The following is a 23,303-nucleotide window of genomic DNA, read 5'->3' as shown; positions in this document are numbered from 1 at the left end:
TATAGTGCTGTGTTTAAAATATAAAAATTAATTTTACTTGAATTTTGTAGAAGAAAATAAGAGAAACGGAAGGAATTGCTTAAATTTAGATGTTTTTCATTTAAGCAGTATTATTTCCTAAAATATTTCTCTAAGATTATGAAAAAATTAAGAGGTTAGAATTTTTTTTTAACTTTGTGTTTCATTTTAAAGCAATATATTATTAATCTGCATTGAAGAAAAAGAATGTTAGCGTTCTCACTCTTCCTGTCACCTCCCCATTCCCCACTTTCAAATTTGCTCATTTGATTGTTATCATTACATTATCAAAGATTATAACATTTACATTCTCTTCTGTAATTATAATTATCACACTTGTTTAGTCTCACTTCTGTATTTAAATGGATTCTAAGCTTATCATCACTCCTGTATCTTCTCCATTTCTGAGTTCTTTATTTTGATTCATCCATAGCTGGCTGGATTTTACCATGAAGGAGTTTTTCAAAAAAGTCTTTTGGTGCCATATTTCCTATGTTTGGCATGTTTATGAATCATGTGCATAGTCTTTATACTTGAAGGACAACTTGGCTGTATATCCTATTCTTGTGTTATGTTTGTTTTCCTCAAGATACTGTTTTCTGGCATCGAACATTGCTGTTGAGAAATCTGAAGCTAACCTAATTTTCCCCCCTAGTTTACTTTCTGAATACTTGAAGAATTCTTTTTTTTTTTAAAATAATTTGAAGTTCAGTACCTTAACCAGGATATCTCTTGATTTTTATTATTCTGTGTTAGCTTTTCTTGGAACGCTATATCCCTTTTTAAACTGAAGGTTCTGCACTTCATTTCAGAAAAAACTTAACTTACTACATTTTTGAATATCATTCTATTCAATTAGGTACTATTCTATTCTGTTAAGTTTCAGGAATATTAACCATCTTATGTTGGATTGTTTTTGTCCTCCATATTTACTATCTTATATCATTCTAGTCTTTGGTCCTTTTCTTATGCATTGACTGTTTTTATCTCAAGCCTTTCTTCTGTTTTGAGCTAAACTACGTTTGTAATGGTGTTATTTGGTCCTCAGTGTTTTCTTAGCTTGTCTACCTCCTTATTTTTATATAATTTGTGATTTTTAAGTTCCTAGTGCAGGGGCTCACAGAGCATTTTCTTCTAATAGATTATCTTCCAGATTGGGTTCTCTATCTGATTTTTTCCCCTTCTTATGTTGTGATTTGTTTTTTTTCTTTTTTCTTTTCTGTAATATGTTTGTGTAATTACTGTGCTTTCCTCCCATGTTGCTGGGACTTTATGTGGGCAACCCTGACCTGATGGTCTGTTTTCTCTGATGTGGGGTGTGATGTTCTATTCTGTTCTGGTGTGGGATGTGATGTTATGTTTTCTCTGATGTAGTGTGTGAGTAAACCTCCACTCACTTTTCACTTGATCTGTGACTTACTGTGTTCCTTAAAGAGCTGTAATATGAGAGAAGACTTTCTTATTATACTTAATCAGAGGGTGAGGGAGAAAGTGGAGAATTCATCTGGAATATGTCTTTGTTCTGAGATTTCTGTTAGAATGAAGTCTAAAACAGAATACTTCTAATGGCAGTTATACTCTCTTTCCATAATGGGATTGTGTTGGAATTTAGATTGTTCCCCAATTGAGCATGTACTGGAGTCTCTGTGTTTGTTAGAAAGTTAGCTATAGTTCTTTACTTCCTCCATTTTACTCTTCTCTAATCTGCAATTTCTATTCCCTCCAAGTAAAAAGAGGAAAACTCTCTGAGTCAGTCTCTCTCAAATTTGGTATTGGTATTAGCACTTAGCCAGTACATTTTTTCCTTTCACTTTATTAGCTATTGGAGGAGAGAGATTCTTTGATCTGATTTCCCTGTACTACTTTTAACTACAAGTCCTTTTTTTTTTTGCTTTTTTTCTCCCCAAATCTCCCCAGTACATAGTTGTATATTCTAGTTGTGCGTCCTTCTAGCTGTGGCATGTGGGACGTCAACTCAACATGGCCTCATGAACGGTGCCACGTCCGCGCTCAGGATCTGAACCGGCGAAATCCTGGGCCGCCGAAAGGGAGTGCACGAACTTTACCACTCGGCCACGGGGCCGGCCCGTACAAGTCTTTGATATAATTCTTACCTCTATGGTATTTCCTCACAACTTCTAAGTATATTACCAACATATTTTTACACCATACCTATAGATATAGAAAAGCTACCTGATGCACAGTTACCTGTTTTCACACATGGTTTCTATACGTCAGTATTTGTTGGGATATTAGTGTTTAGCAGTCAGATACCAAGAAGACAGAAAATGAGTCTTTTAAACATAATGCACAACATAGAGCCATAAGCAAATATGTCATAGCTATATTTGATCATGATCTGTACATTTTGTGTAGCTACACTAATTTTTTCCTCAGGTATTTATTATATGCATTTATTTCCTCACAGCTCACTAGTTGTATATTTATTATATTAACTTTTAGAATTTTGTGCTAAATAATTACTTGTAGATGACTTTACAGTTTTATACTAATTTTGTTATTTCTTAATGGCTTTGGTTGTTGTAATATTTTGGAGGGAGGTTAAAATTGAAAATATATGAGGCTTCATAAATAAGTAGAATTAAAGATTAACATATATTTCAAAATTATTTTCAAAAGTATTAAATTCTATAGCTCTTACCAAAACTGAAAGTAGTTTTTAAAAAGCAAAAAACAAAATGAATTTAGATATAGGAACTGAATTATAGTAATACCTCAATGTAAAATTCTCCTGGTAGACTTATACTTCATTTGTAATTTTGTAACTATGTTTTTTTATTTATGTTTTTGTACATTTCAAATCTGAGTTTTTGCCAAAAAAAAAGAAAAACATCTTTAACATGCCTCTGCCTCTAGTGATTGTTGAATAAATGAGTATATGGATATACTCATACCTACAGTTTTCCGTGACTTAAAGATCTCACTCTCTAACTTTACTTTAAATGTGAACGTTTTTTATTTTCAGGGGAAGTATTACAAATGGAAGATGATCTGGTGATCTCATTTCAGTTAATGCTGTGTGTCCTTGACTATTTTATCAAACTCTCACCTCCTGCATTGCTCAAAGAACCATATAGTAAGTATTTTAAATAATTTATGCCCCTCCTACTTCAACATTCATTTGTTTATTGAATGTTTACTAGATCCAAAATATGGTTCTAGAGCCAAGGGGATGATAAAAAATAAATCAGACATGGCCTCTGCCCTCAAGTAGTGTAAGATATAGAAGGAGAGATGAGACAAATAAGTAATGACAGCATATGGTAGAAAGTGGTCTGGGCCAAAATACAGCAAATGCTATGGAAGTTCAGGAGATGAGAAAGTTTTCCCAGCTAGGGAAGCCCAAGGAAGACCATAGAAAAGAGGTAGCATTGAATTGAGTGTTGAAGAATAGTTAGGATTAGAGTGTTGTAGGAAGTCGGGAGAGGGCATTCCCAGTAAAGAGAAAACCAGGAGGCAAGGCACAGATAGAAATGAAATTGCTTGGGAAAGAGTGGCCCATTCTACAGGAACAGATTAACTAAATTTTTATTATTGGATGCTATAATGATTATGTGACTACTTTTTTCTTTGCATATGAATTGTAATTGATCTGCTTCAGTGGGTAGTGAGAAGTATATTTTATATTTAAATAAAAATAACTTACTAAAATAATTAGCATTAAGCAAAGATAAGGTATATTCCTCTCAGAATGGAATTGCTTCCTTACATGGCATCAAGAGTAGGATTTCAAAATCATTTATTATACTACAGAAAAATGTGAACTTAACTAAGGCTGAACTCATTCCTTGCTCTAAAATGGTGAAATTATTAATAATACTAAAAGTAATAGAGGACAGATCAAAACATGGATGTCTCAAAGTGTTGTTGAAGTAGCTGAAAAGCTGAAGCCTAACTATACAATAACTTCAAGGAAAAATGAAGTCTAGAGCAGAATTTTGGAAATAAGTTGAGCATGCTTTGACAAAAAAAGCAGGTAGTTTAGCAGAAACCACATGCAAAACAGAGGGAGAGAAAAATAGAAAATAATATATTTCAAAATTTTCTGAATTTTAAAAAATTGCCTTTTTATGCCTTTTCCTCACTTTTTCTTGATGTTGTAATTTTAATGAGTTGATGTAGGATGTTACTTTAGGTGGAGAGTCTTTGTTCTTTTGGATAGTTCAAATGTACATTTAATTCTCTAAGTGCTGTGTTGAAAAGAAACCAGTATGAGGAGTTGAATTGACTGAGTATGGTAAATCTTTAATTAACTTTTTATTGTGGAGAATTTCACGTGAATACAGAAGTAGATAGTAAGCGTCTATGTACTTATCACCTACCTTCAGCATGTAACTTATGGTCATCCTATAGCCCCATCTATTGCCCAATTCCACCAGCTACATTATTGTGAAGCATACCAGTTCATCCTTACACATTTCAGTGTATATCTCAAAAAGATAAAGTCTCTTTTTTTTTTTTTAACTGAGAAAGATTCACCTTGAGCTAACAGCATGGTGGCCGATGAGTGGTGTAGGTCCGCTCCCAGGAACTGAACCCGGGCTGCTGAAGTGGAGCTTGCTTAACTTAACCATTAGGCCATGGGGCCAGCCCAAGATAAAGTCTTTTTAAAAACCATAATGACAGTACCATTACCACACCTAAAAATCAATTAAGAGTGATTCCTTAATGCCACCAAATATCTAGTAAGTGTTCAGATTTTCAGTTGTCTTATAAAGGTAATTTTTAAAGTTTTTTACAGGTTGACTAAATCAGAATCTAAATAAGATGTACACTTTGTAATTGGTTAATATGCTTTTAAAAAGACTTTTTAAAAAGTTCCTCCTCTTTTTCTCTTTTTTTTTTCTTGTAATTTATTTATTAAATAACAAGGTGGTTTGTCCTATTGAGTTTCCCATGGTTTAATTTTTACTGATTGCATCCTGTGGTACAGTTCAACATGTTTCTCTTTCCTCTCAATTTCTTGTAAGTTGTTGGTTGGGCCTAGAGGCAGTTAATACTTTTTATACTTGATCATCTGTAATCTCTTTATAGTAGCTCAATCCATGTTCAGTTTGAATTGGGAATGCTCAGAATAATCCAGGTGATTTTTTTTTTAATTGCGGTTTATTATCATGTTATTTGTATACTTATCTTTTAAAAGCATCATAATTTACTATGATATTTAGTAAGACTTTTAAAATTTACTTATTTATTTTTATTGTATCTAGAAATTGAATCTGTAAATACTTATTATTTTTAAGATTCTTTAAAATAGAAAACAGGGGCTGGCCTGGTGGCGCGGTGGTTAAGTGCGCATGTTCCGCTTCGGTGGCCCGGGGTTTGCCAGTTCGGATCCTGGGTGCGGACATGGCACTGCTTGGCATGCCATGCTGTGTTAGGCATCCCACATATAAAGTAGAGCAAGATGGGCATGGATGTTAGCTCAGGGCCAGTCTTCCTCAGCAAAAAGAGGAGGATTGGCAGCAGTTACCTCAGGGCTAATCTTCCTCAAAAACAATTAAAAAATAAAATAAAATAGAAAACATTTTTTCCCCTTGCAGACTAAGTAGGATACACTTAGAATTAGTTTATAAGTTGGCTTTTTCCTTGCCTTCCTCTTATTTGTCTCTGGGGCTTTAAATATTTTAGTTTCTTTTTGGGCTAGTTGGGGGCAGAAGAGAATAGAGATGGCAAAAACTATTTATCAGTACATAACTTATAATAGATATTTAATAAATAAATGAAACTGTTAGCCTTTTAATGAAGCCTAATAAATAAAGGTAGCAGACTGTTACCAAGATTATTTCTGACCTTCCGAGTTATAATTAGAATACTTCATTATTTTATACAGTGGAATGTGCAATTGTTCTTATCTAATTTACCATTTTTACAGAAACAGCTGTAATACCTATTAATGGTTCACCTCGAACACCAAGGCGAGGTCAGAACAGGAGTGCACGGATAGCAAAACAACTAGAAAATGATACAAGAATTATTGAAGTTCTCTGTAAAGAACATGAATGTAATATAGATGAGGTAATTTAACTTCATAATTTTTTTAAAATAGTTAAAGTAGATTTAGATGTAAGTTCTTCCTAACAGTATATACTTTTTTTGTGATGAGCTTGCTTTTTGTAATTAGTGCCAACTCTTTTATAGTAGCAAAATATTTAGAAAAAACTTAATTTTCATATTCAGTTACTTTGATTTTAAAGAGAGTAGCTCCCTCACTTTGGAATCACTGAAATGTACATTATTAAGGCAGTAAGTAGTTTTCAAATGTATTTGTTCTTTGATTCCTCTGTGATTATGATACCCCTAATGTTTTAAAATATCCTTCTAAGAAAACGCTAGTGTTTTGGTTTAGCAATAAATGATACCAACATTAAATTTCTGTTCAGCCTTCTGTAATTACTCTCTTTCTAAATACTACACCAGATGTTAATGGATGGTAGAGAATACACATGAACTACCCAGGAGTTGCTTATCTTGTTCATAGAATCTGGAATGTTGGAATTGGAAGGAATCTTACAAATAATCTACTCAGTTTCCTTTTAGTCATGAGTAAACAAGCTTCTAGAGACTGATAGCTAATTACTAACAGAGTCTAGACTTTGAGACATCTGCTACTGGTACCATGCTGGTTCTCTCATACGTTGTTGTAATGTCCATAATTCACTACCACCAAACAACTGTGTGAAATGTCACATCTTTGAAAGTTCTCTGTCAGCTCTGAGAAGGAATGGGGGTCTAGATCTCAAAATCTAGTTTAAGAAGTTTTGAAATGATTTATCAAGATATCTGGGTTTTAGCACTGTGGCTTTTGTTAATTTCAACAAAATATAGTTACAGACATATAGGTACAGGTGTATTAACTTTATACATATGTATTTACTTTTTCACTTTTCTAGAATCACAAATTGTCTTTGCTAATAAGCTGACAAATGTAGTTGAAATACTTTTTGTTACTCTAGTCTGTTGCTTAGTCCCTCAAGATAACGAATGGGAATAAATGCAGTTTTCTAATTCCTGGTTGTTAATTCTCTGGATTTCAGAACTACTTACAAAATTTCATTTATAAAATCAAGAATAAATCATCTTTTTACTTTTCATTTTAAATAACTTTTTTATAATTTAGAATTTTTATGGTAGTGATTTTTAAAGTATAGATGATTAAAAGCTTTGGTAGTAATTGACGTTAATTAGTTAAGTGACACTTGATTATTTACATATAGCATTAATGATTGTATAACTTTGGTTAGTTATACATATGGTTATATAATTATTGGTTAGTCATACTAACTGATTAATTAGAATTACCTACCTTATAAATATTCTAGTTAAGTGCAAGTTAATTAGAAAACAAAACTAATAAGTATTACAGGGGGTTAATTCTTACAACTTATTTATGAAGTTTGAAGATAGGAACTCAAATGATTTCTGCCTTAATAAATGTAGACTCCAAGTTTGGAAAAGGAAGTTAACTGAAGAAAAGTAAGTTGTTTAAAATTTCATAACACATTGTGTGTATAGAATAGCCAGAAATATAACTTCAAGTTTTCTGAGTATGATCTTTATCATCCATGTTAAATGTGAGGTGCTCTTGCATGAAACTGGGTAATTCCATAAAACATTTTCATTTGGTTTTTATTTGAATTATTGGCTATTGTTTTTGTGTGTGAAATTTTCTTATAAAAACAGATTATTTTCCTAAATGTATGCTAAAATAATTGACGTGATATTCCTTAGGCTAGGTACAGATGATGTGTGTGAAGTGGCCCAAAAATATGCTTTGGGGAGAAATCAGAGACAGTGTGGAGAAGTGAAAGGAGTTGTGGCTTTGATAAGAGACAGATTTGGTTTTAATTACACTTTGCCACTTCCTAGCTGTGTAACTTTGGTCAATTTACTTAATTTTTTGAGCCTCCCATCTTTTCATCATTTGTTAAGTGTAGACTATTAAAGTTTATTTCAATGGGTTTTCTCCTTATAAGTCCCATTTCTTTAATAATTCCCCATTCCACCTCTATTTTAGGACCTGAAGTCTGCCTCCATAAATTAAAAAGTAAATGATTTAATTAATTATAAATAAATATCACACTTGGTTGAATGTAAGTCATTGATCAAACTGTCAGTTAACACTTTCATTCTAGTGTTAATAGTGACAGAGATTAGTTTTTTTTTAATTGTAATGATCACATTATAACTTTATCTCTTTCAGGTGAAAAATGTTTATTTCAAAAATTTTATACCTTTTATGAATTCTCTTGGAATTGTAGCTTCTAATGGACTTCCAGAGGTAATCTGAAATTTAAGAGAGAAAACTTAATAAAAAGTTAATGTGTTTTGGGACTTTCGGGAGAGAAAATAGTTGTCTAAATTTCTTAAGATCATTCTACTGTATTTTAAATATTTTTTGCTGAAGGAAAGGAATCTAAGTAGAATTGTGGTGAACCAATTTTATATAGTAACAAAAGAACCTTTTGAATATATACTCAAATGTATAAATAAGCAACATTTTGTAATTTGCACTAGAAATTGATTTATGCTGAAATTTTTCAAAAATCAAAGTGTAGGCTTTTTAATTCTAAATGCCGTTAAATATTTAAATGTAACTAAAGATGCACAATCAGATTTGATTTAATTTGCTTTGCTATGCTTCCTTAAGCATAAGATCCCTGATTAATGCCATCAACATTATTGGCATTACTGTATTGTGGAGCATCTCTTTGAGTAGTTTTAAAAACTATTTATTGAAAATAAATTCAGTTGAAATGACTGTGATTATATTGCAGAAATGTTTTATCTTAATGGTGTGCCGTCCATCTATCTGTTTCTTTTCACATTTTGCCTCAAATATCTTGCTCTTCATTGAGAACAGAACAAGTGAGAACTTTATGTAGTAAGTGAAATTTGTGGAGAAAAGGATGCTTAGATAAATGAAGAAAAAGTACTCAGTGATAAATCAATGTTTTAGAAGCACCTGGTATTAGTCACCAAGACCAAAAGACGTGAAATAAGATAGCTAGACTGCTGATTCTCTGACCTGAATTGGTAGCTAGTCCTTGAATTAATTAACTTACTCATTTGACAGTTATTTATTGAGTGCCTAATATGTGCCAGGCCTTGCACTAGATATCATCAATACAGAAATTTAGCTCACAGTCACTGTCATTAAGGTGCTAGTGGAAGAGACAGACAAAGAAATAGAACATTACGGGAGTCTACAAGAGTCTGACAGAAGTGTGCACAGGGTGTTGTGATATCTCAGGGGGTCACCTAATCCAAACTGGGTAGATCGCTTTTGTGGCAAATTATCCAGAGGTGATGTGAATTCTGAGCTGAGTAGGCTTTATGAGAGGTGGCATTTCCAGGACTTGGAAATTACAGATTCAAAGGCACAGTGATATGTGATAATGTGGTTTGTTCAGTGAACTCCAACTAATCTTTAAGATTGGGATGTAGGGAGGAGAGTGGTAGGATATGGTATACAGAGGCAAGAAGGGGCCGAATGGTGTCTTACTGAGTCTTGTTACCAACGTATGTACCAAAAAATATGCTGTTCACAACTCTAAAGAATCTTAGACACTCATACTAGTTTTTCTTCGCTTAGAAAGGATTACAGTTTTAATAGAAATCTTAAGATAAACTTTATGTTTTCCCCAGTATTTTGCATATAGCGTTAATGGCTGCCAATCAATAAATGATTGGTAATTAGTGGTTCACTAAGAGAAGGCAAGAACAAACATGAATGACTGTTCTGCCTAAAAAATTTATGCAAACAAACACAAAGTTTACATTTAACTGGTTTCTTCCTACCACTCCTGTTAGAAAGCGATTTTAGTTCTCTGATTGGAAACCCTTCAGCTTTAAAAGTCACAGTAGAAGCTATGCCAAATAGTTGTCTTTTGGGCATTGGTTTTTAAATTATGATTATAAAATTATGAATCAGAACTGATAAAAGAATTGCAGATTTTAGCAATTAAAAAGTGTAGGGGCTGGCCTGGTTGCGCAGCGGTTAAACGTTCGCTCGTTCCACTTCAGTGGCCCAGGGTTCGCCAGTTCAGATCCTGGTTTCGGACATGGCACAGCTTGTCAAGCCATGCTGTGGTAGGCATCCCACATAGAAAGTAGAGGAAGATGGGCATGGATGTTAGCTCAGGGCCAGTCTTCCTCAGCAAAAAGAAGAGGATTGGCAGCAGATGTTAGCTCAGGGCTAATCTTCCTCAAAAAAAAAAAAAAGATAAATAGAAATAAAAAAAATAAAAAAGTGTCTAAGATTTGGAATAATCATGCAGGTGTGTTAATTGGGATAATTAATTGAGCTAATACTCTTGCCCAAGATACTTAACTGAAGGGAGTTGGACTGAAGCAAAGGATTTAGAAAAGGTAGGCAGAATATATAATCCAAGAGGATTTGTTCAATGTTTGAAAAATACTTTTATGTTAAGTGTAGTAAAAGATTAAAAGTGATGGGAAATTTGGAGGATTGTGGAAATCAAATGCTTATACTACCTACTTTTATCTGTAGTTCCATCTCAGTACTGTTTTGTGGCATTGGTGATCCTTCTCTAAATAACATTCTAATGAATGGGGTGCATGCATAAAATAGACTTGAAATTTGCAAATTTTCTTTACTTCACTTTTAGATACACCTTACTTACATTGCATGTAAACTCATGTATATTGTAATATTAAGTGTATATTGTACAAAAATTCTTTAAATCTGTATTTCTCTGTACTAAGAGATACAATGACATGAAAAGGATAATTATCAGTATTTTTTTTTGAGGTGGAAAGTCTCTCTAAACAATATGAAGAAATTTACCTTAAAAACAAAGATCTAGATGCAAGATTATTTCTGGATCATGATGAAACTCTTCAGGCTGATCCTGCAGACAGGTATTAAACAGGGTATATTTTTATTTCTTAATATGCTTTTGCTATAGATCGATTTTGATATAGATAGGTTAAATAGGTTTTTATTTAACTTAGTGACCTTTGAATACCATTTATAATAAATTATTTCAAATGCCTATACATAAAGTTAATAATAAGATAAAATTCTAAGCATATAATTTATTAACAGAGCTTTTTTTTAAATAAGCTACAATGCCTTTACATGGATTGTAAATCTATTCTACTTTTCATTAAAATTAGTGGAAAAATATCCTTTGGGGGCTGGCTCCGTGGCCGAGTGGTTAAGTTCATGTACTCCACTTCGGGGGACCAGGGTTTCACGTGTTCAGATCCTGGGCGTGGACGTGACACCACTCATCAGGTCACGTTGAGGCGGCATCCCACATGCCACAACTAGAAGGACCCACAACTAAAATATACAACTACGTACTAGGGGGATTTGGGGAGAAAAAGCAGGAAAAAAAAAAGATTGGCAACAGTTGTTAGCTCAGGTGCCTATCTTAAAAAAAAAAATCCTTTGTATCAACTACCTGAATATTAGTTTGGCTCCTAGTATGCACAGGCTTGTGTTGATTTTTATTTTTATTTAAGTAATTTCTTTCCAGCCAAGTTAAAACGAGAATAAATCTTTTATTTCTTTCATGTTTTTTGGAATGTAGTTGAGTTTTCACTTTATCTCACTAAATCTTAGTTTCCTCATCTGTAAAATACAAGCATTTACTCTAAGAGTCACATGTATACTCAGTATACTTTGTACTATAAACACATGTAGATAGACGAAAGCAGTTTGTAAATAGTAGAGTCATAGAAAAATGCTAGCTCCTTAGTCCCTAATTCAATTTATGGGTTTCACTATTTTTTCATACATCTAGGATAGGATGAGTTTCTACATATAAGAAAGCATATCACCTGAGTCAGGAAAGTGGAAAGTAAAGATGTTGAAGAGTCATTTGGATATATGTCTCTTTTTTTTCTTTTTAACTGAAACAAAAAACTGTTCACCCATTTCTTCCACCCCCTGCCCCTGGCAAGCACCAGTCTGTTCTCTGTATCTATGAGTAGTTTGGTGGTTTGTTTTTTTGTTTTTTACCTTCCCTGTATAAGAGAAATCATAAGAGAAGTCTTTCTGTGTCTGACTTTTTTCACTTGGGGTCCATACATGGTGTTGCAAATGGCAAGATTTCATTCTTTTTTTTGTGGCTGAATAATATTGTATACATACTACAATGTTTTGAATCCATTCACCCATCAATAGACGCTTAGGTTGTTTTCCTGTCTTGGCTGTTGTAAATAATGCTGCAGTGAACATGGTGGGTGCATATATCTTTTCAAGTTAGTGTTTTCATTTTCTTCTGATAAATACTCAGAAGTGAAATTGCAGGATCATAGGGTGGCTCCATTTTTTTTTTTTAATTTTTATTTTTTTCGGATGTACATCATTTTTCGAATTCTGTATACATTACATCATGTTCACCACCCGAACACTAATTATAGTGCATCCCCTCACATGTGACCCTAATCACCCCTTTTGCCCTCCCCCCTTCCCCAATGGTAACCACCAGTCCAATCTTCAATGCTATGTGATTTTTTTTTTTTGTCGTTTTCATCTTCTACTTATGAGTGAGATCATACGGTATTTGACTTTCTCCCTCTGACTTATTTCACTCAGCATTATACCCTCAAGGTCCATCCATGTTGTCACAAATGGCCGGATTTCATCATTTCTTATGGCTGAGTAGTAGTCCATCGTGTATAAATACCACATCTTCTGTATCCATTCGTCCCTTGATGGGCACCTAGGTTGCTTCCAAGTCTTGGCTATTGTGTATAATGCCGCAGTGAACATAGGGGTGCAAGTATCTTTATGCCTTTGTGTTTTCAAGTTCTTTGGATAAATACCCAGCAGTGGAATAGCTGGATCATATGGTAGATCTATCCTTAATTTTCTGAGGATACTCCAAACTGCTTTCCATAGTGGCTGCACCAGTATGCACTGCCACCAGCAGTGAACAAGGGTTCCCTTCTCTCCACACCCTCTCCAACATTTGTTGTTTCCTGTCTTGTTAATTATAGCCATTCTGAACGGAGTGAGGTGATACCTCATTGTAGTTTTGATTTGCATTTCCCTGATAGCTAATGATCTTGAGCATCTTTTCATATGCCTGTTGGCCATCTGTATATCTTCTTTGGAGAAATCTCTGTTCAGATCTTTTGCCCATTTTCTAATTGGATTGTTGGTTTTTTTGTTGTTCAGCCGTATGAGTTCTTTGTATATTTTGGATATTAACCCCTTATCTGATACGTGGTGTGCAAATATCTTCTCCCAATTGTTAGGTTGTTTTTTCGTTTTGTTGATGGTTTCCTGTGCTGTGCAGAAGCTTTTTAGTTTGATGTAGTCCCATTTGTTCATTTTTTCTTTTGTTTCCCTTGCCCGGTCAGACATGGGACTTGAAAATATGCTGCTCAGACCAATGTCATAGAGCGTACTGCCTATGTTTTCTTCTAGAAGTTTCATGGTTTCGGGTCTTACATTCAAATCTTTAATCCATTTTGAGTTGATTTTTGTGCATGGTGTAAGGGAATGGTCTACTTTCATTCTTTTGCATGTGGCTGTCCAGTTCTCCCAACACCATTTATTGAAGAGACTCTCCTTTCTCCATCGTATGCTCTTGGCTCCCTTGTCGAATATTAGCTGTCCATACACGTGTGGGTTTACTTCTGGGCTCTCAATTTTGTTCCATTGATCTGTGTGTCTGTTTTTGTGCCAGTACCATGCTGTTTTGGTTATTATGGCTTTGTAGTATAATTTGAAATCGGGGAGTGTGATACCTCCAGCTTTGTTCTTTTTTCTCAGGAATCCTTTGGCTATTTGGGGTCTTTTGTTGTTCCGTATAAATTTTAGGATTCTTTTTTCTATTTCTGTAAAAAATGTTCTTGGAACTTTGATAGGGATTGCATTGAATCTGTAGATTGCTTTAGGAAGTATGGACATTTTAACAATGTTAATTCTTCCAATCCAAGAGCACGGAGTATCTTTCCATTTCTTTGTGTCGTCTTCAATTTCTTTCAACAATGTTTTATAGTTTTCAGTGTACTGGTCTTTCACCTCTTTTGTTAAGTATATTCCTAGGTATTTTATTCTTTTTGTTGCAATTGTAAATGGAATTGTATTCTTAATTTCTCTTTCTGCTACTTCATTGTTAGTGTATAGAAACACAACCAATTTTTGTACATTGATTTTGTATCCCGCAACTTGACTGTAATCCTTTATTATTTTCTAAAAGTTTTTTAGTGGACTCTTTAGGGTTTTCTAGATATAAAATCATGTCGTCTGCAAAGAGTGATAGTTTCACTTCTTCTTTTCCAATATGGATCCCTTTTGTTTCTTTTTCTTGCCTGATTGCTCTGGCTAGGACTTCCAATACTATGTTAAATAAGAGTGGTGGCAGTGGGCATCCTTGTCTGGTTCCTGTTCTTAGAAGGATAGCTTTCAGTTTTTCTCCATTGAGAATGATATTTGCTGTGGGTTTGTCATATATGGCCTTTACTATATTGAGGTATTTTCCTTCTATACCCATTTTATTTAGAGTTTTATCATAAATGGATGCTGTATCTTGTCAAATGCTTTCTCTGCATCTATTGAGATGATCATGTGATTTTTATTCGTCATTTTGTTAATGTGGTGTATCACATTGATAGATTTGCGGATGTTGAACCATCCCTGCATCCCCGGAATGAAACCTACTTGATCATGATGTATGATCTTTTTAATGTATTGTTGTATTCGATTTGCTAGTATTTTGTTGAGGATTTTTGCATCGATGTTCATCAGTGATATTGGCCTGTAATTTCCTTTTTTTGTGTTGTCCTTGTCTGGTTTTGGTATCAGGATAATGTTTGCTTCGTAGAAGGAGTTAGGAAGCCTCCCCTCCTCTTGAATTTTTTGGAAGAGTTTGAGAAGGATGGGTATTAGGTCTTCTTTGAATGTTTGGTAGAAGTCACCAGGGAAGCCATCTGGTCCTGGACTTTTATTTTTTGGGAGGTTTTTAATTGCTGTTTCGATCTCCTTACTGGTAATTGGTCTATTCAAATTTTCTACATCTTCTTGGTCCAGTTTTGGAAGGTTGTATGTTTCTAAGAATTTATCCATTTCCTTTAGATTATCCATTTTGTTGGCGTATAGCTTTTCATAGTATTCTCTTATTGTCTTTTGTATTTCTGAGGTGTCCGTTGTAATCTCTCCTCTTTCATTTCTGATTTTGAGCCTTCTCTCTTTTTTCCTTGGTGAGTCTAGCTAAGGGTTTGTCAATTTTGTTTATCTTTTTGAAGAACCAGCTCTTGGTTTCATTAATTTTTTCTATTGTTTTTTTAGTCTCTATTTCATTTATTTCTGCTCTGATTTTTATTATTTCCTTCCTTCTCCTGATTTTGGGCTTTGTTTGTTGTTCTTTTTCCAGTACCTTTAGGTGCACTTTTAGATTGTCTATTTGGGATTTTTCTTCTTTGTTGAGGTAGGCCTGAATTGCTATAAACTTCCCTCGTAGAACCGCTTTTGCTGTATCCCACAGATTTTGGCATGTCGTGTTTTCGTTTTCATTTGTCTCCAGGAATTTTTTAATTTCTTCTTTGATTTCTTCATTGACCCAATCCTTGTTCAGTAGCATTTTGTTCAATCTCCACGTCTTTATGGCTTTTCTGGTGTTCTTTCTGTAGTTGATTTCCAGTTTCATACCTTTGTGGTCAGAAAAGATGCATGGTATTATTTCGATCTTCTTAAATTTATTGAGACTTGTTTTGTGGCCTAATATGTGATCAATCCTGGAGAATGTTCCATGGGCATTTGAAAAGAATGTGTATTCTGTGGTTTTTGGATGGAATGTTCTGTATATATCTACTAAGTCCATCTGGTCTAATGTGTCCTTTAAGGCGAGTGTTTCTTTATTGATCTTCTATTTGGATGATCTATCCATTGGTGTAAGTGGAGTGTTAAAGTCTCCTACTGTTATTGTGTTACTGTCTGTTTCTCCTCTTATGTCTGTTAATAATTGCTTTATATATTTAGGTGCTCCTATGTTGGGTGCGTAGATATTTACAAGTGTTATATTTTCTTGTTGGATTGTTCCCTTCATCATTATGTAGTGCCCGTCTTTGTCTCTTACTACAGTTTTTGATTTAAAGTCTATTTTGTCTGATATAAGTATTGCTACCCCCGCTTTCTTTTCTTTGCCATTTGCATGGAATATCTTTTTCCATCCTTTCACTTTCAGTTTGTGAGTGTCTGTAGGTCTGAAGTGTGTCTCTTGTATGCAGCATATACATGGATCTTGTTTTTTTATCCAGTTGGCCACCCTGTGGCATTTGATTGGAGCATTTAGTCCATTGACATTTAAAGTAGCTATTGATAAATATGTATTTATTGCCATTTTGTCACTTTTTCTTTTTTTGGGGTGTTTTAGTAGTTCTTCTCAGTTCCTTTCTTTTTCTCTTGCTCTCTTCTCTTGTGGTTTGATGGCTATCTTTAGTAATATGTTTGATTTCTTTTGTCTTACTTTTTGTTCCTGCTTGTTATAGGTTTCTGGTTTGTGGTTACCATGATGATCCTATTTAATATACTATGCATATAACAGCCTATTGACCTCTTTCTAAAAGCTCTACTTTTTCACTCCCCTCCTCCCACATTATATGTTTTTCACATCATATATAGTCTTTTGTTTAGTGTGTGTATATCCATTACCCTCTTATTGAAATAGGTAATTTTAGTACATTTGTCTTTTAACCTTCATATTACCTTCACAGGTAGTTGATCTGCTGCCTTTACTATACTTTTACCTTACAAGTGATTTTATTGCCTGTTTTTTCTTGTTGTTGTTTTGGGGTTTTTTGGTAATTTTTTTCTTTTATCTCTATTTGTGGTCATTGCTTTCCCATTTAAATAAGTCCCTTCAGCATTTCTTGTAGAACTGGTTTCTTGGTGATAAACTCCTTTAATTTTTGCTTGTCTGGGAAGCTCTTTATCTCTCCTTCCATTCTGAATGACAGCCTTGATGGATAGAGTATTCTTGGTTGTAGGTTTTTTCCTTTTAGCACTTCAAATATTTCGTGCCATTCTCTTCTCGCCTGTAGGGTCTCAACTGAGAAGTCCACTGACAACCTGATAGGCTTCCCTTTGTATGTCACTTGTGGCCTTTCTCTTGCTGCTTTTAGGATTCTCTCTTTGTCTTTAATTTTAGACATTTGGATTATAATATGTCTTGGTGTGGGCCTCTTTGGGCTTCTCTTGTTTGGAGCTCTCTGTGCTTCCTGAACTTGGATGTCTGTTTCCTTCCTCAGGTGAGGAAAATTTTCCTCTATTATTTCGACAAATAAATTTTCTGCCCCTTTGTCTCTCTCTTCTCCTTCTGGGACCCCTATAATCCGAATGTTAGCATGCTTGATATTGTCCTAGAGTTCCCTTACACTGTTCTCATTCTGTCTAATTCTTTTTTCTCTTTTCTATTCTACTTGGGTAATTTCCTCTAATCTTTCGTCTAGCTCGCTGATCCGTTCTTCTGCTTCCTCTACTCTGCTACTGAGTCCCTCTAGTGAATTTCTCATTTTGAGTATTGTATTCTTCATTTCTGATTGGTTCTTTTTTATATCTTCCAATTCTTTGCTGATGTGCTCACTGTGTTCATCCATTCTTCTCTGCATATCTGTGAGCATCCTGGAGGGTGGCTCCATTTTTAATTTTTTGAAGAACCTCCATACTGTTTTCCATAGTGGCTGCACCGTTTGCATTCCCACCAACAGTGCACAAGGGTTCCCTTTTGTCCACATCCTCACCAATACTTATTTCTTGTCTTTTTGATAATAGCCATCCTAACAGTTGTGAGGTCATATCTCATTGTGGTTTTGATTTTCATTTCCCTGATGATTAGTGATGTTGAGCATCTTTTCATGTACCTGTTGGCCATCTGTATATCTTCTTTGGGAAAATGTCTAGTTAGTTCCTTGGTCCATTTTTAATCAGAATTTTTGTTTTTTCGCTGTTGAGTTGTATGAATTCTTTATATATTTTGGATATTAGCCCCTTATCAGATATAAGATTTGCAGATATTTTCTCCCATTCAGTAGGTTGCCTTATTGTTTTTTTGATGATTTCCCTTGCTGTGTAGAAGCTTTTTATTTTTATTTATTTATTTTCTTTAGAGATTGGCACCTGAGCTAACAGCTGTTGCCAATCTTCTGGGGTTTTTTCTCCTTACTTTTTCTCCCCAAATCCCCCCAGTACATAGTTGTATATTGTAGTTGTGGGTAGTTGTGGCATGTGGGATGCTGCCTTAGCATGGCCTGACAAGTGGTGCCATGTCCGTGCCCAGGATCTGAACCAGCGAAACCCTGGGCTGCCGAAGTGGAGCATGTGAACTTAACCACTTGGCCGTGGGGCTGGCCTCGGAAACTTTTTAGTTTCATGTGGTCTCACTTGTTTATTTTTGCTTTTGTTGCCTTTGCTTTTGGAATCAAATGTAAAAAAGTCATCTCCGAGACCAATGTCAAGGAGCTTACCACCTATGTTTTCTTCCAGGAGTTTTATGGTTTCAGTTCTTAGATTCAAGTCTTTAGTCTGCTTTGAGTTGATTTCTGTGTATGGTGTAAGATAGTGGTCCAGTTTCATTCTTTTTTTTTTGAGGAAGATTAGCTCTGAGCTAACTGCTGCCAATCCTCTTTTTTCCGAGGAAGACTGGCCCTGAGCTAATATCCATGCCCATCTTCCTCTACTTTATATGTGGGCCGCCTACCACACCACAGCATGGCTTGCCAAGTGATCCCATGTCTGTACCCGGGATCCGAACTGGTGGCCAAAGTGGAATGTGCGCACTTAACCGCTGCCATACCAGCCCGGCCTGGCCCTAGTTTCATTCTTTTACATGTGATTGTCCAGTTTTCCCACCACCGTTTATTGAAGAGACTGTCTTTCCATGTTGTATGTTCTTGGCTCCTTTGTCGTAAATTAATTGGCCATATTTGTGGATTTATTTCTGGGGTCCTCTATTCTGTTCCACTGAGCTGTGTGCCTGTTTTTATACCAGTACCATACTGTTTTGATTACTGTACCTTTGTAATAGTTTGAAATCAGGGAGCATGATGTCTCCAGCTTTGTTGTTCTTTCTCAAGTTTGCTTTGGCTATTCAGGGTCTTTTGTGATTCCATATAAATTTTAGGATTGTTTGTCCTGTTTCTGTGGAAAATGCCATTGGAATTTTGATAGAGATTGCATTGAATCTGTAGATTGCTTTGGGTAGTTGGACATTTTAACACTATTAATTTTTCCAATCTATGAGCATGCAGTATCTTTCCATTTATTTGTGTTTTCTTCAGTTTCTTTCATCAATGCCTTATAGTTTTCAATAAACAGGTCTTTCACCTCCTTGGTTAGATTTATTCCTAGGTATTTTTTTTTTTTGATGCAGTTGTAAATGTGATTATTTTCTTAATTTCACTTTCTGACAGTTCATTATTAGTATGTAGAAATACAACTGGTTTTTGTGTATTGACTTTGTATCCTGCAACTTTACTGGATTTGTTTGTTAGTTCTAACAGTTTTTTGATGAAGTCTTTAGGGTTTTCTCTTTATATAATAACATGTCATCTGCAAATAGTGATAAGTTTACCTCTTTCCAATTTGGATGCCTTCTATTTCTTTTTCTTGCCTAATTGTTCTGGCTGGGGCCTCCAATACTATGTTGACTAAAAGTAGCTAAGTGGGCATACTTGTCTTGTTCCTGATCTTAGAGGAAAATCTTTCAGCTTTTTACTAAGTATGATGTTAGCTGTGGGCTTGTCATATATGGCCTTTGTTACGTTGAGGTATGTTCCCTCTATACCTTCTTTGTTGAGAGTTTTTGAGTTGTCATATGCTTTGTTTGCATCTGTTGAGATGATCATGTGATTTTTATTCTTCATTTTGTTAATGTGGTGTATCACATTGATTGATTTGTGGATGTTGGACCATCCTTGCATCCCTGGAAAAAGTCCCACTTGATCATGGTATATGATCCTTTTAATGTATTGTTGAATTCAGTTTGCTGATATTTTGTTGAGTGCTTTTGCATGTATGTTCATTAGGCATGTTGACATTAAATTTTTTTTCTTGTAGTAGTCTTTTCTCATTTTGGTATCAGGATAATGCTGGCCTCATAAAATAAATTTGGACAAGTTCTCTCCTCTTCTATTTTTTCAAAGTTTTTGAGAAGGATTGGTATTAATTCTTCTTTGAATGTTTGGTGCAATTCACCAGTGAAACTGTCTGATCCTGGACTTGTGTTTGTCAAGATGTTTTTGATTACTGAATCAATCTCCTTACTAGTAAGTGGTCTGTTCAGATTTTCTGTTTCATCATGATTCAGTCTTGGTAGGTTGTATGTTTCTAGGAATTTATCTGTTTCTTATGGCTTGTCCAATTTGTTAGTGTATATTTGTTCATAATACTCTCTGATGATCCTTTGTCTTTCATTGGTGTTAGTTGTAACATCTCCTTCATTTCTAATTTTATTTGTGTCCTCTCTTTTTCTTGGTGAGTCTAGCTAAAGCTGTGTCAGTTTTATTTTTCAAAGAACCAGCTCATAGTTTCATAGATCTTTTCTATTGTCTTTTCAGTCTTTATTTCATTTATTTCTACTCTAATCTTTGTTATTTCCTTCTTTCTACTAACTTTGGCCTTATTCTTCTTTTTCCAGTTCCTTGAAGTGTAATGTTAAGTTGTTTATTTGAAACTTTTCTTGTTTCTTGAGGTAGGCATTTACCTGTATGAATGTCTGTCTTAGAACTGCTTTTGCTGCACCCTGTAAATTTTGGTATGTTACATTTCCATTTTCATTTGTCTCAAGGTTTTTTAAATTTTTCTTTTGATTTCTTCTTTGACCCATTGGTTGTTCAGTAGCATGTTATTTAAATTTCCACATATTTCTGAATTTTCCAGTTTTCTTTGTGTAATTAATTTCTAGTTTTATGCCATTGTGGTTGGAAAAGATGCTTGGTATGATTTCAGTCCTCTTAAATTTACTAAGACTTGTTTTGTGGCCTAACATACGATCTATCTTGGAAAATATGCCATGTGCACTTGATAAGAATGTGTATCCTGTTCCTTTTGGATGAAATGTTCTGTCAATATCTAAGTCTATCTGGTGTAACATGTCATTTAAAGCTGATATTTCCTTATTGATTTTCTGTCTAGATATCTATCTATTGATGTAAGTGCCGTATTAAAGTCCCCTATTATTATTGTATTTCTGTCTATTTCTCCCTTTAGGTCTGTTAATATTTGCTTTATATGTTTAGGTGCTCCTATGTTGGTTGCATAAGTATTTACAAATGTTATATCTTCTTGTTGGATTGACCCCTTTATCATATATAACATCCTTGTTTGTCTCTCAAATAGAGGTTAAATATGATTTGTTCTCTGTAGCAGCCATTTTTTCCTCATTTAGCTGAATGTAATTTTTAAAATGCACCAAAAGAAAATTGTTGAAGTAATTAATTTACTCAAGTAGTGGTCTCTTTTTTCCACCCTTTCACCTGCTATTACTTGCCTAGTTCATTTTTTTAAGTTAATATGAAAGTATATTGTTTTGAATTGTCATGTAGAATCCTAAAGTATGAATGGTTGAGAGTAATGAAAAAATTTTGAATGATCATAAGTATGGTTAATTTTATGTCTTTAGCATGAAATCTTTTAGTATGTAACTGAAAATATATATATAATTTGGAAATTAAACACAAGTGAAATATTTCTAATTTTATTTAAGTTGAAGTAAAGTTTTTGGAAAGCATAATGATTGAAAAACTTGAGCTTTGATATTTTTTAATGCTGAACAATTTGGTTAGTAATCCCTTCTACCGTCTAACTTTCTAGAGAAAACATATAACTTTCAAAAAAATTCTTAATGACTAGTGCACCTGTTTGTCATAAACCTAATGGACAGAAACCCGACTTAATAACAGTGGTGACAAAAATAAAATTTTATTTAAGAAGCTTTTGGATCATCTGTTACTTCTACTATTACTTTAGAATTACTTTTTACTTCTAAATTACTTCTAATATTGACTTACCATTTTGTATGATGTTATGAGGCAACAGAAGGTATTATAGTGTGTTTTTTACTCATAAAGCACGTATTGTAAATTTGCAGTCTGAATGACTTTGCTTATCATTATTTAGTTTTGAAATGCAGAGAACACCACGAAAAAGTAACTCCGACGAAGAGGTGAATGTGATTCTTCCACAGACTCCAGTTAGGTATGAATTTTTTTACTTTTAATTTTCATTATAATTGTTTATTCAGTGTGTTATAGTGCTTAACGTTTGTTCATTTGTTTCATTATGTATTTGCATGTACATTCAACAAATATACATTGAATACTCTCTGCTAGATGTTTTGCTAACTGATGAAGATACGATTATTAAACCTAGTTCTGTCTATCCTTAAGGAAAATAACCTGGAATGGGAATGTGTTTCATCTCAGTAAATAAAAAGGGAAAAATAAAGGTATCACCATCTGCTCTGCATACAGCCTAGAAGGATTACAATCATTTTTTATGTCCTTTTCCTCGTGTACTTTCCACATCTGATCTGTTTTCAAGTCTTGTTGAATCTGCCTCCAAAATATTTCTGAAGTCCATCTGCTCTTCTCCATTTTTACCCTCACCACCCTTGTCCAAGATATCTTTTTCTTTCTCTTGGATTGTTTGCAATAGCCTACTAACTGATCTTGCTGCTTCTGTTCTCATCACTGTTCCTCTCTCCCCACCACCAAATCTATTCTCCAGAGAACCCCCAGAATAATAATCTAGAAATGTAAATCAGATCATGTTCACCCTGCTGTTAAACCTTCTGATTGCTTCCTATTGCGATTGAAATACATTGAAAATTCCTTAACAGTGCCTACAAGACCTTATATGATCTAGCTTCTCTTGCCTCTCCAACCTCATCTTATTTTTCTGCTCATTCTGTATTAGCCAGTTTTCCAAGCTCTTTTTTTGTGCTGAGGACCTTCACACTTGTTTTTCCTTCTTGAAACTCTTCCTTCTTTTCTTTCCATGAATTACCAACTGCTACTCTTCCCTTAGGTTCAGCACAAATATTATTTTTTTTTGGTAAAGAAGATTGGCCCTGAACTAACATCTGTTGCCAATATTCCTCTTTTTGCTTGAGGAAGACTGTCCCTGAGCTGACATCTGTGCCAGTCTTCCTCTGTTTTGTATGTGGGATGCCACCACAGCATGGCTTGATGAGCAATGTATAGGTCTGTGCCTGGGATCTGAACCTGTGGATCCCAGGCCGCTGAAGCAGAGCACATGAACTTAACCACCATGCCGCTGGGCT

The 23,303-nt window shown here is 34.4% G+C and overlaps 1 protein-coding gene across 3 annotated transcripts in view; it reads left to right on the top strand.

Moving 5' to 3' along the window:
- RB1 (RB transcriptional corepressor 1) overlaps nucleotides 1-23,303 on the top strand; it is a 155,184-nt gene that overhangs the window by 43,097 nt on the left and 88,784 nt on the right. For all 3 annotated transcript variants that reach the window (XM_044777159.2, XM_044777158.2, XM_070520658.1), the window contains exons 7-11: nucleotides 3,005-3,115; nucleotides 5,915-6,057; nucleotides 8,243-8,320; nucleotides 10,814-10,923; nucleotides 22,139-22,216. In XM_044777159.2, coding sequence (XP_044633094.1) covers nucleotides 3,005-3,115; nucleotides 5,915-6,057; nucleotides 8,243-8,320; nucleotides 10,814-10,923; nucleotides 22,139-22,216 — 520 coding nt within the window. The remainder of the gene's footprint in view (nucleotides 1-3,004; nucleotides 3,116-5,914; nucleotides 6,058-8,242; nucleotides 8,321-10,813; nucleotides 10,924-22,138; nucleotides 22,217-23,303) is intronic.

This window comes from Equus asinus, chromosome 11 (genome assembly GCF_041296235.1).
Source record: "Equus asinus isolate D_3611 breed Donkey chromosome 11, EquAss-T2T_v2, whole genome shotgun sequence".
NCBI classification, from domain to species: domain Eukaryota; kingdom Metazoa; phylum Chordata; class Mammalia; order Perissodactyla; family Equidae; genus Equus; species Equus asinus.
This window is presented reverse-complemented; position numbering and strand designations above follow the sequence as displayed.